The 12,547-nt window shown below is 31.5% G+C and overlaps 1 protein-coding gene across 1 annotated transcript in view; it reads right to left on the bottom strand.

The window, feature by feature from the left end:
• The window catches only part of LOC143050928 (uncharacterized), a 127,075-nt gene that overhangs the window by 17,582 nt on the left and 96,946 nt on the right, over window positions 1-12,547 (bottom strand). Inside the window, exon 12 of the mRNA XM_076224028.1 lies at window positions 5,092-5,313. Coding sequence (XP_076080143.1) covers window positions 5,092-5,313 — 222 coding nt within the window. The remainder of the gene's footprint in view (window positions 1-5,091; window positions 5,314-12,547) is intronic.

Raw genomic sequence — 12,547 nt, 5'->3', positions numbered from 1 at the left:
TCAATCCAGTAATGGAACATAGGTTGGTAACTTGGGATCTTTATTTTCTCTTTCGAATTCCTCAATGAACAGTTCACAAAGCAATTGAGTGGATTTTGCCGTGAAACTTGAAGTGGGTTTTGATGTTTCAAAATATTATTTTCTCTTCCTTTGATTAAAATCTCTATGATCTTCGAGTAGGTTTGCGTTACAGTGATCCCACGGTAATTTTGAGCATTCTTTATGTCACCTTTGTTTTTGAATACAGGGAAAAGGGTTCAAATTTTGAGTAAGTGTGGTATGTAGCAGTGTTCAAAACTTGTGTTAATTAGAAGTTGAAGATACTCTAGAAGTGTTTCGCTTGCATAAATGAAATTTTCAGCAGTGATTACACAATAGTCCATAGCTTTATTTGTATTTAATTTTTTGACAGCATTTTTCAATTCTTGGATTGAGACTTTTTCATGTGAATAATTTTTCTTACATATCTTTAATATTAGTTTTGCTTCATCTTCTACTGCTTCTAAATCTTGGTCGACCATGTTGTTTCCATACATAAAAGGCAGTTTTCTTTCTTTTCACAGCTTGTAAAATGTCATAATTCATTACTGGTAGTTTCTTCTTTTTCTCACCCTTTAGTTTTCCTGGAGCAATTTTTGAGATTGTATCTGATAGAATTTTGTTTAGTTCATCAAAAGCTTGATCTAAATTCAATTTTTCTGATATAGGTTTTATTTTCTCTAATTTATCATTAATCAAAGTTTTATATTCATTCTTGTCCATCTTTTCCAGTTAACTTTGGAGCTTTTTGCATTAGTATGTTCTTTCATCTTCTTCAGGGATATATCACATGTCAATGACAACATCAGTGGTGTATGGTCAGAGACGTTGCTATTTATTTCCTGTTTTTCAATCTTGACAACATTTTCCTTATAGTGATCTTGCAATAGAATGTAGTCTATTGCGGACATGGCTTGGCCACTTGGGTGTATGAAAGTAATTCCACATTCAACTGTTGAAATTTTATGTTCTGACATAAAATTAGATATGGCTGTTTTAGTTGGGAATTTGTTGAACTGTATATGTTTTAATTGAGATCTCCACCTATTATCAATTGATGAGAGTTTTTAAAGGTTTCGAAAATTTCATGAAGGTGGTCCAGACATTCATTGAGTTCGGTAAAGTGGTTATTAGAGCCCCTACATGGCAGGTAAACAGATATAAATATAGTATTGGGATTTCCTCTAATTTCTACACATTGAATTCTTTCATTTCCTAGTTGCAGCGGAGTAATTATATCTTCTAATTCACGTTTCCAAAGAATAGCCACTCCTCCGTAACCTCGAGGCATATGACTTGGTGGAATGGGATCATACATATCAACCGATTTACCAGATACATTGAAGTTTTTATGCAGTTCTTGTAATAGACGTATTTGCCATCAAAAAGCCAATATTCCTGTATAAGCATTTTATCAATCTTATTCTCAATCTCATGTATAAGAGGCACAGAGTTAATATACTTTTACAATTAAAATCTAAAACTCTCAATATAGTCTTCTCTTTTGTAGACTCACAATTATGATTGTTATCGGTAACATATTTTGTATTAAAATCTAAAACATGGTGCACGTTATTAACATTGCTCTTCGTAGAGGTCCGCGTTCATCAAATGTAAACATTGTGGAGTTCGGTTTGCATAAGAATTCTTAATATATACGAATCCGTCCGATCCGTGCATAAAATTAATGTACTGAATGATCGCTGACCGTTGTCACAGTAACTCTCACATAGCTTGTTTGACTTATTTGACAGATTCTATGGGTCACCGATCACCGATCACTCATCGATCAGCTTCTTAATAATAATATTGAGTAGAAATGACGAAAAGTCTAAGATAAGTTATTGCCTAGCATGTGAAAAAAAAGATAGAATATATTTAATAACTTTTTTTAATAAATGAAAAGTTATTGTGCATTATGTACATTGTATTCAATTGTTCATTAAATTAATTATTATTAATTATAAGTTATAATCATGATAATGATATGATTAAAGGAACCATGAAGCAGTTATTGAATACATTCTATGTTTTTTTTCACATGCTAGTCAATAACTTATCTTAGACTAATCTACTTTTTCAAGAAAACATGGAAAAGGTGAAATGTCAATTTTAGAAGAAACCTGAGTTACCTGTACAGGTAAATTTCAATGAAAAGTGCATGCTGAAAGCTTTAACCTTTATTGATTTCAACAGGTAACATAATCAGATAGAACATAACCCTATGTTTAATGACCCTAATAAATGGCTGACATCACAAGATTGAATACCCCAATAAATGACCACCATTTGATGGTGACCATACAAGAGGGTGGACATAATTCAGAGGACAGCACAGGTTGTACCGTAAGTGTATAAAACATTTTTGTGTAAAACAATATTATGAATAACTGATAATATTGCAATCGGATAGAACAACTGTTCTAGACCATATGAGTATGTGGACCGTACGTACATTTGGACCATATGGGTTTATTTTAGACAGATATTAATCAAAAATCTTGTATTCAGTATTAAAAATTATTATTATTACAATAGGATGAATAAAGTGAATAGGTTAACATTAAAGCAATTGGAATTAATTAATTCTGTACTTAAGTTTCTATCTAAATCCTATCTGGCACTTTCGACCCGGGTGACACCTGCTGCCACAAGGTACATCAAATTTCTCACATTTACATGTTTTGTTCATGGATGTTCCTTTGCATTGCACATGTTGCTTTCTAGAGACAATCTTACTTGTTATGCGGCAATGTAATTCCTTCTGTTTTCTAATGTGTAGTTTAAATTTTGCTTGTCAAAAAGTTCTATATCACCCATAAAATAACAACAGTTCAATATACCAAATGCACATGATAGTTTGTACAAACTTGAATCCTCACAATTATTATCATCAACCCTACATTCACCGATGCTTTTCTCACAGCAACAAAGCTTCCCTTTCCAATCTTTGCAATATTTTTTACATTTTTTTATTATATTTTTTTTTTGTATTTTATACAGATTTTTTTTATTATTTCTGTGCAGTATCTTCCGTATTATGTGGTGATATATAGGAGATTAACTTTTAAATAGTTAACATAACATTTGAGGTAGGGCCGATTTGCCGTGAATTTTTTTTCACATAAGGGCCAATTTCAAAAAGTGCCGACAGAATAGAATTTACTTTAAAAACAAAAAAATTAAATGCTTTTTGATCAATATCTCGATTTACATATATTATGATATGCATGATAATTAGTTAATTTAACCCTCAAAAAGGATTAAAATCCAATATGCGAAATTTAGGGTGGGGAAAACAGAGAAATCCCCCCGAAGGACATTTCAAACCAAAAAAAAAAGTTATGTTTTTTGTGTCTGTTGTAATTTATACTTTTTTTCCCGTTTGTAACATCGCTAAATGGTACTGATAAAGCTCCTTAATAACACATTTTAGTCAAGCGTCGCAGTGGCTCCATCAGTAGAGCATAAAACTACTAATCAAAGATTGTTTTGAAGATAAGGTTCGAATCTCGCTTAGACTTTTCGCATTTGTTGTGTTGTTATATTAAATTTTAATGTTTTTATCATATTTTTTCGGATGTTGGCCTAATTTTCAGACTCATTCTGGTTCATTTTGAGTATACTAGTATATAATTTTATAAAAGAAAAAATAATGTATCGCTTATTGTGTGCATTCCTGTGGCTGTCGGTACTCTTGACTTACTTTCTATTCATGTGTTTACATTTATTACATATATGCAAGAAACAACTTTCGTCAAACTGATGTAGGTGCCTGTACATAACCAATAACACGAGAATTTATTATATAGCAATGAAACCGAAATGCTACGTGTGTAATATACACATAACTTAAAATGAGGCCATTGTATACCTGTTTCAAAACAACACAAACATTTTTTTTGAAACCTTTTTTGAACATGGTATGATATGCAACAAATGCAGTCAACAGCAATTTTGTCGCAAATTCACTAACTGTGTAGATAATAGTACTGACATTTTTACCACCGTCCCTGCACCGGTACCTAAGTCATCAGAAAATAAATCAACACCACAGAACAATTTAATTACACTACAAATCGTCATTGTAGGTTATTCCATCTGTATCACAACGAAGGGCAGATTTATTAAAATGCTGGAAAAGGACACATAACATGTGTTAGTAATACAAGGTGTATATGACCACCTGATGTAAGATGTTCTCCGGTTAAAATATATATTATCTTATCTTATAAACGATAAAACTTTAAAAGACCAGGACAAATACAGATATACATATATTCAAAATGAGAAAAAACAGCATCCCATTTGAATTTGTTCGATATGATTTGGCTTGTTGACAAGTGACGTTTTGTGGTACCTTATGCGCATAAGGGTGGTAACAACTAAGCAAAGTCAATATAAAACAATCAATAGTCTCGGCCTTGCTGTTTGTAGGAATACCTGTTCGAGGTATAAAAATAAATAATGTGACGCATGTTCATGTACTATAATTAGCATCTATCTGGCTATTTGAAATATGATTTACCTATCTTATCGAATGAAAAGAATTCAAAGCAAAATGGCTCTACCTCTTTCTAAACCATTAACAATTAAACTTTTTTTATTATTAATTTGAGATTTCAGTTATATTGATCTGTAATATACATTTGTATCTAATGACCAACTTCTTATAAGCTGACTAAATGTACAGTACACATACCGTCCAACTGTATGCGTATTTTTAAAAAGTACACATACGGTCCAAATACTCATATGGTCTGGAATAACTACTGTTATTTTAATGAAAATATAGATTTCATACGTGTTATACCATAGTATGCGTATTTTGCTTAATTATTTCATTAGCTTAGTTATTGTGCCATATGATAATTATATATTGATACATGAAGAAAAATAAGGCTTATGATGCATGTCATCACCACAATTTAAACTGTAAAAACATGAAAAAAACATTAATTTGGCACACACAAAAAATAGAAATTTAACTTCCTATCAATCAACAATGTCTGCATGGTCTGTGGTCTGATATCATATTGCAATTGGTTTTACCTGAATTAATCCTGATTACGGGTTCTTCATGCACATCAGTTTTGTCTGCGCTTTTGTTTGATGTATCCTTGTGTAATGATTTTGCAGTTACAGTTGATGTTTGTGTTGTTAATGTCTCCTCTTTCGATGAATGGCATTGGACAGAACAAGGTTCCTTCGCTTTTGACTTCATTTCAACATTTTGTAGTATACTGTTTATCATTTTCTGTTTTCTGGTTATGCCTGCAATGAAGTTAAATGAAAAATAATATTTATGAGAAGTAATAGTATGCTGAGTGACACCACAAAATGAATAAACAATTATTTTTGAAGAATATTGTTTAAACAGATACCATGGTAAAGATATTTCTCGTAGATTATATAATTTCGTCAATTTCTCTTTTGATGTCATACCATGATGAAAACAATTTCAAAAACATACATATTAAAAACACCAAAAAACAAACCTGTTTACACATTTGACAGTTATTTGTAATTCAAATATATATATTTTATTTTTTATTTTACAATAGTGTTGCTGTATGAAATATATTATGCAGACTGATTAATGTGTTTATTAAAGTAGAGCATACACGTGTTTTCTATTATGTAAACAATCACACGTGAGTGTGTGTCCGCATAGTGGTGTTGATATTAAATAATCCTGTTTGTGTTTTAAATATATGTTGATACGGAATGGTCAATATTTGTCGCATTGCGTAAATAAATTGAGTATGACATTTGATATGTAAAAAGCACGGGATTTTTAAAGCGCGAATAGTTTTCGTGTTTAAATAAATAAAGATATATTGTCATTCGAAGCTCGTATACCGTTCAGTAAAGGCAGCTTAATATAGGTAAAGACCCCCCTCCCCCTCCCCATTTGGATGATTGTATTTTTGAAATGTTTTCACGCATAGATAGATAGATATTCATACTATCAGTATGACATTGTTTGTTTGATTATTAAGATGTATATGTATATATGATTTCTCATTTTGTTTTTCTATTTTGAAGGCTGTCGTGTATTACGCAGCAAATACGCTTACAAACATGTTTAACCCCGCCATATTCTTCATGTGCCTGTTCTAAGTCGGAAGCCTGGAGTTCAGTGTCTATACTTGCTTATATCTACTTTATTCAAACTGCAGTGGATATTTGTTTCATTGTCAATCATACTATATCTCCTTCTTTTTATATTAATAAGTATATATTGTAGATACTGACGTTGTTTATCACCTTATTAATGTGTTCTACAATTCTTTCATATGACTTTGTAGACTAATAACCTTTAAAGGTTTGTTTTTTTAGTTTGCTGTTTTTTTTTCGGGGGGGGGGGGGGGGGGGGGGGTAATGTTTATTTGGGGTTCCTTGGAATTTATATATCCAACTGTCGTGTTATTTTGCCATTGTCATTTTTTTAATTCATTTTTTTTTCATTGTTGCTTTATAGATCTGCCATCTCGTTTTTTTCTTTTTTGACATGGTATTATTTTAATTTGTTTATATTAATTAAGATTATAACACAATGCTGACTGTTGCCCCAATATTGAAAATTTTACCTATTGTTTTGTTCGCACATTGTTATCAATATAAGGGAGTTTTACGCGACTATCATTTTAGTAAGAGGTATAGCTAGCTATAAAACCAAGATTTATCCGCCATTTCCTACACATTAAAATGCCTGTACTAAGTCAGGAAAATAACAGTTGTTTTATATTCGTTTGATGTGTTTGAGCTTTTGATTTTGCCATTTAATAACTAAATTTTCATTTTGCATTGTCTTGTGGTATCGGCTTTGGTTCTTTTTAACTATGCCGTCACAGCATTCGTGTGTTTGTCACATCTCATATTGCGCAACATTTTCAATCATGTCCAAGATGTTCCCAGATGATGATTTCGTCAAAATCGGCAATGTGGACACGATATCGATGTTTCATTTAAATATCCATGACACACAAAGACATACGAAGATTTTGATATCGACAATGTCGACACGATATCGAATCAATATCGATTTTTTCTTAAGACATCCATGTAAAACCAAGACATACCAGTGTCGATATGTCGGATCAGAGTAACAATAGTTTTTATAACACTAATATTTCGGATGTACAAATAGACATTGCGACGTAGTTTACAGAAAACTTAACTTATTTGGAGTAAAACTTGAGGAGAATATGGATACTAAGGAGAATAAGAAAAATGTATTATGCCCTTCAAAGAAACACAAAACAGTTTATATTGATAATTTAAAGGGGTAGCGACCAACAACAAACATAAGCATTTGAATATTGAATTTGAATTCATTTTCTAATCACTATATAATTATTATGTTCAAGATATATGAATACTAGGCACGAAATAAAACTATTTGATTGAAAAACAGAAAATGTAAATCTCCTACTAACATAACTAAATAAATCATTTAATCCATTATGAAAAAAATATTTATAACAGAAAATTAATAAAAAAAAAAGAACAGGAGAGTCCTTTTGATATTAAGAGAGACTACAGCAGAAAAAAGTCAGTAGCCTGAAAAAAAACCATCAATTATTAGTTGTAATGGCTTTAAACTAGCTTTCAGTAACTGCTTCTACTTTCAAATTTGTACCTTGTTTCTTTTGTGATTTTAAGGTGTTGATATGCTTAGTATTGATGTGATGAGATAACACTTTTTTAATTGATCGTATCTACGTCGGACTGTAACTCCACTGACCCTCTTTTCAGGTGAATACGTTGGTGGGGAGGGGGTGTCGCCTGCAAAAAGCATGACACCCCTTTCTGCATTCTGTATTTATCTATACCAAATCAGGAGCCTGTAATTAGGTGATTGGTGTTTGTTAATTAATTTGTTTTGAACATAAATTAGGCGTGTTTTTACGTTCGAATTGTTTTATATTTATTATTTCAGGGCGTTTATAGTTCACTATGCGTTATGAGTTTTGCTCAGGGTTAAAGGACGTACAGTGACCTATAATTGTTAACTTCTATGTTATTTGGTCTCAGGTAGAGAGTTGTTTTCTGTATACTATCAACATATATATGACGCCCGACAAGCAAAAACGACCCTTATGGCATAAATTATGAATTGTCAGATTTTTTATTAATTTAACAGAAAATACTAATGCCAACTCAATGTAAAAAATTTGAAAACGATCGGTGAAAAACTAGTTGGGACATTTCAATTTTGGTTACACATGAAAATGTGTTCTAACGTAAAATTCAACATAACGTTGGAATCATACACTTCGACGTCGATTTAAGTTTGCTGGAATTTACTAGTTTACTCTTCTCCTGGTGCTTGACAAAATGGAGCCTGATATTCCTTTCTAGTGCCGATTTTTTAAAAGAGATGTTCCTACCGTGCTAACACTCGCAAGTCCGGCTGCAGGAATAACTACAGGACAAGCAAACAGATCAAACTATTATAGAGAAACTTCACTGATGAAGAGTATTTATTTCTGTTTAAACTTGAATTTTTTTGGGGGCATAATTAATTCCTGATTTATCATGATGAATGATGAAATAATGGTACTTTCTGATACCATAGAATAGGTTTAAACAAAACATAAAATTAGTTTCTAATCTCTCCATTGCTAAGAAGTTTCATCGTTCTCTTGCTTACAATGTTAAACGATTTATCTTATTGATGATGAGTTTCGAAAGAATTCTGCTACATGAGATATAGTATCACAGTTTGATCGTCAGTAATTTTTTTAGCTTGACAAAATCTACCAAACGTTTAGCATGTTTAGTGTGACCAAAGAACTAGGCTTATTTTCCTAATATCGTCCAGTTAACACACACAAATCAAGATACTCAGTCATATATCGATTTATTTTCTCCTACAATAACAGAACAATAAATACTTTTAATTGTTGGATTTCAAATATAAGAATATCTATTTTATTTTGGTATCGATTTCATTTATTTTTCGGTGTTATCTTAAATATAATTTAAAAAAGCACTTAAGTGTAAGCACCTGATTCTTCCAGGGCACCATATGTTTTTCATTGGGTTGGTGTTGCACAGTTTTCAAATTTCCGTGTTACTTTTTGTTTTACTTGTTGGTTTTTAAGACATGATCATCTGTGTTTTTCTGTTTATGATTTATGATTTCACGCGTGGTGTCTGTTTGTATTTATATGATATTAAGGATCAACTAAGTCTTATTTTTACTCAGGTTTTGATTGAATTAATTCATTTTGCCAGTTAGGCAGTTTGGCCATTAAAATCAAATTCACTATAAAATTCGAGATGAAATATAGATTAAAGGAGGTCAGTGTTTTGAACATTTTATCTAAAGGAGTGGAATATATTTTGTCAATAGGGCGTTTAATACTGGTATTAATTTACAGCCGATTTCATTGAGTGTGAAGGCAAAGGTAATATCTTTGGTTAGCTTGGTTGCTAGCTGAACCATGAACTCATTATGAGGTCAGGTAAACTACCCTCCTTTAAAAGTAGACTCATGTGACAGATAACAAATATATCTGTCTGTAAGACTAGGCTACTTCGAAAGGAGGGTAGTATACCTTACTAACCAAAGATATTACCTTTGCCTACACACTCAATGGAATCGGCTGTAATTAATTTAATTGTTTCATATTTTTCATATTGGGGTCTTTAATAGCTGACGATACGGTATGTTTTGTCTCATTGTTGAAGGCCTATCCATGCTTTACTTCGTCGACTTCATTTCAACTTTGGTGAATGTTATCTCACTGGGAATTATCTTCTTATTTTCAAATTGGTAAGAATTTATTAATAAAAGCCACCAATTAACAGAAATAAAAGTGAAAATAGCGTACCAAGATCATTATCACAATGCATTCAGCCTAATTCAGTCTAAAGCACTCAATAGTATGACCAAACATAGAAATGATTGCGTTTGGACCCTTTGTATCGGCACAATCTTTTAGATAATTCATTAATTTTCATCAACCAAATATTTTTATTATTTCCGTTTTACTTCCATACATACACAAAGAACTTTAACCTTTCTACCCGATAAATAATACAATTGTGAAACTTGATCGGTATGATGCTGCAAACTTATAATATCAATCAAATTCAAGTGTTTTTATTTAAGCGAACATTTAAAAAAAATCTATATTGCATGATTATAATATCTATTTTTTTTCGGGCGATTTTGAAATTCATTTATTGTAAATCTCTGGTTCTCTCCTGGCAGCTTCAATATGTGGTATGTAATTTGGGGAATTTTTTTTTTCTCTCTTCTGTTTGAGTTTATTGTAATGAATTCTCGTAATTTTTTGTTATAACTACGACCTGGGACTATTATACTACATGTAGTATAAGAGTACCAGCTACGACACACATCATAATGTATAGATGCAAATATTATGTACGGACATCAAGCCGACCAGACATTTGTCCATTCTGTTAAGTGGACACATATAGTTTATAAAGGCTCCGTGTTGAAGACCGCACTTTGACCTATAAGGGTTTTCTTTTTTAAATTGTGACTTGGATGGAGAGTTGTTTCATTGGCACTCATTCCACACCTTCTTATATCTATATCAAGTTCTATTTGTCTGAAATGCTGATACATATGTGTCCAAACCAGACTGTTTTAATTAACAAGAAGATAACACAATCTGAGGTCCAGAGTCATGTCTGTTAGGAGGGACTTTTTGTTGTAAAGCATGTATAGACTAGTATATATTTTTTTAAATACTGTGCCATATTTGAAACTCCCTCAAATAAAAATGTATTTTTTGGAGGTCTATTAATTTTTTTTATATTTTCTTGGTATTTTTATTACTGTTGATGTGTTTAATCAAATGTTTTAAACAGAACTCTTCAATACTATAGGTAACAGAAATACATCTCGACAAACTTATCTGTCGTCATGTATTATGTAAAATTGTGTTCGCTTTCGCTCTCCGTATCTAGAACGGGATTTATCTACGCCTTTTTAATCTAATTTACCCAATAAATACATATCTTAGCCTTCTTTGGATAGAGAGAGAGGATGTGCCTTATTATTTCAACCTGTTCAAATTGGTTGATACATAAAAAAAACGACAATCTCTAGTTATTTTTGCCACATCCAAACGTTAAAGCTATTTATACACGTATTATCTTCAATTTAAAGTATGGCATTTCAAGATTAAAAAAAAAATAAAGAACAACAAAATTATTTAATGTGATTTAATTGTATTTTTTTTCTCAATTAGTCCTTGTTACATATTTAAAGATCATTGTATTATATCCATCATCATCTTTCTTGAAAATTAATGCAACATTGCAAAATTGCCTTTGTTTCTGTTTCTGATTTTACATGGCTTTAAAAAATACTATTGAAAGTGTTTAATCGGATTGTTAACCTGATACATGTGATATATCCGTGATTTTAGAGATTTACATGATGAGTGATACAGTTGATCATTAAATCACAAACATCAATTTAAAAATTGTCTTTTCGTCGTTGTATAACCTTTCGTACTTGAGTTGCATATTTATTTCAACAAAGTTAACAACTCTATTTAAGTCAAACAATATCCGGCCGCATCTCATTGAAAATGAATACAATATGAAATTGAAATGTGACCACTAAATAGTATACATATATTTGACAACATTGTAACAGTGATTAACCAGCTTAAACAATCTCCTGTATACGGCCATCCAAAATTGTTAACCATTTTTCGAATTGGCTAAAGCCAGTCAAGCATCTTTTATTTTCTAATAATTACTGGTGAGTTTTCTTCCTTTCTTTGCTTGTTTGATTCTCCAGGGCCTACCACGCAGACCATTTAAGAAAAAAGGAATTTGTTTTCGAAAGGAAGCAGAAAACTATATTTTGTTTACTTTTAGAAAATGTAAAACAAAAATTGAAATAAAACTTGTCCTTAATAAAGTTGAGAAAGGAAATGCGGAATCTGTCAAAAAGACAACAACCTGGCCAAATAACCGAATTGTAGGTTTATTATAGTTTTTGTGTCATATTTGCCGAGTGAATTCCAACCTCTTTCCACTTAAAAGATGAGTGACCTCTATAGGTGATTAAAGTAGGAGATTTCAGTAAACTTCAAAAGCGTGTAAAACAAGAGCTACTGCTTACTGATGATACCCCCGTTTAAAATTTTCATTAACATGAAGTTGTTGAGTAATAAATCTGAAAACGAATCCCACGGTATAACTGGCTTATATAAACCATGAAACAAAATTTCAGAAATCCTTGTAATTTAGTTCCTGAGTAATATTCGACGAACGGATGGACTGACGGATGGATTGACTGATGACCAGACAGAGGTAAATAAAGGCAACACAGAATACCCCCACTTTTTTAAATTGAGTTATATAGTTTTGAACTGATACTTGTTTCATACTTACAGTTTTGAACGCATTGCAAACTTTTTGATATTATTTCTGATAACATACTCGAATGTTTTCATTTGAACAAATGGAGTTTGAAGTACAGGTGTATATATTGCGGATTAAAGCG

This window comes from Mytilus galloprovincialis, chromosome 11, assembly GCF_965363235.1.
Source record: "Mytilus galloprovincialis chromosome 11, xbMytGall1.hap1.1, whole genome shotgun sequence".
In the NCBI taxonomy this organism is placed as follows: Eukaryota; Metazoa; Mollusca; class Bivalvia; order Mytilida; family Mytilidae; genus Mytilus; species Mytilus galloprovincialis.
This window is presented reverse-complemented; position numbering and strand designations above follow the sequence as displayed.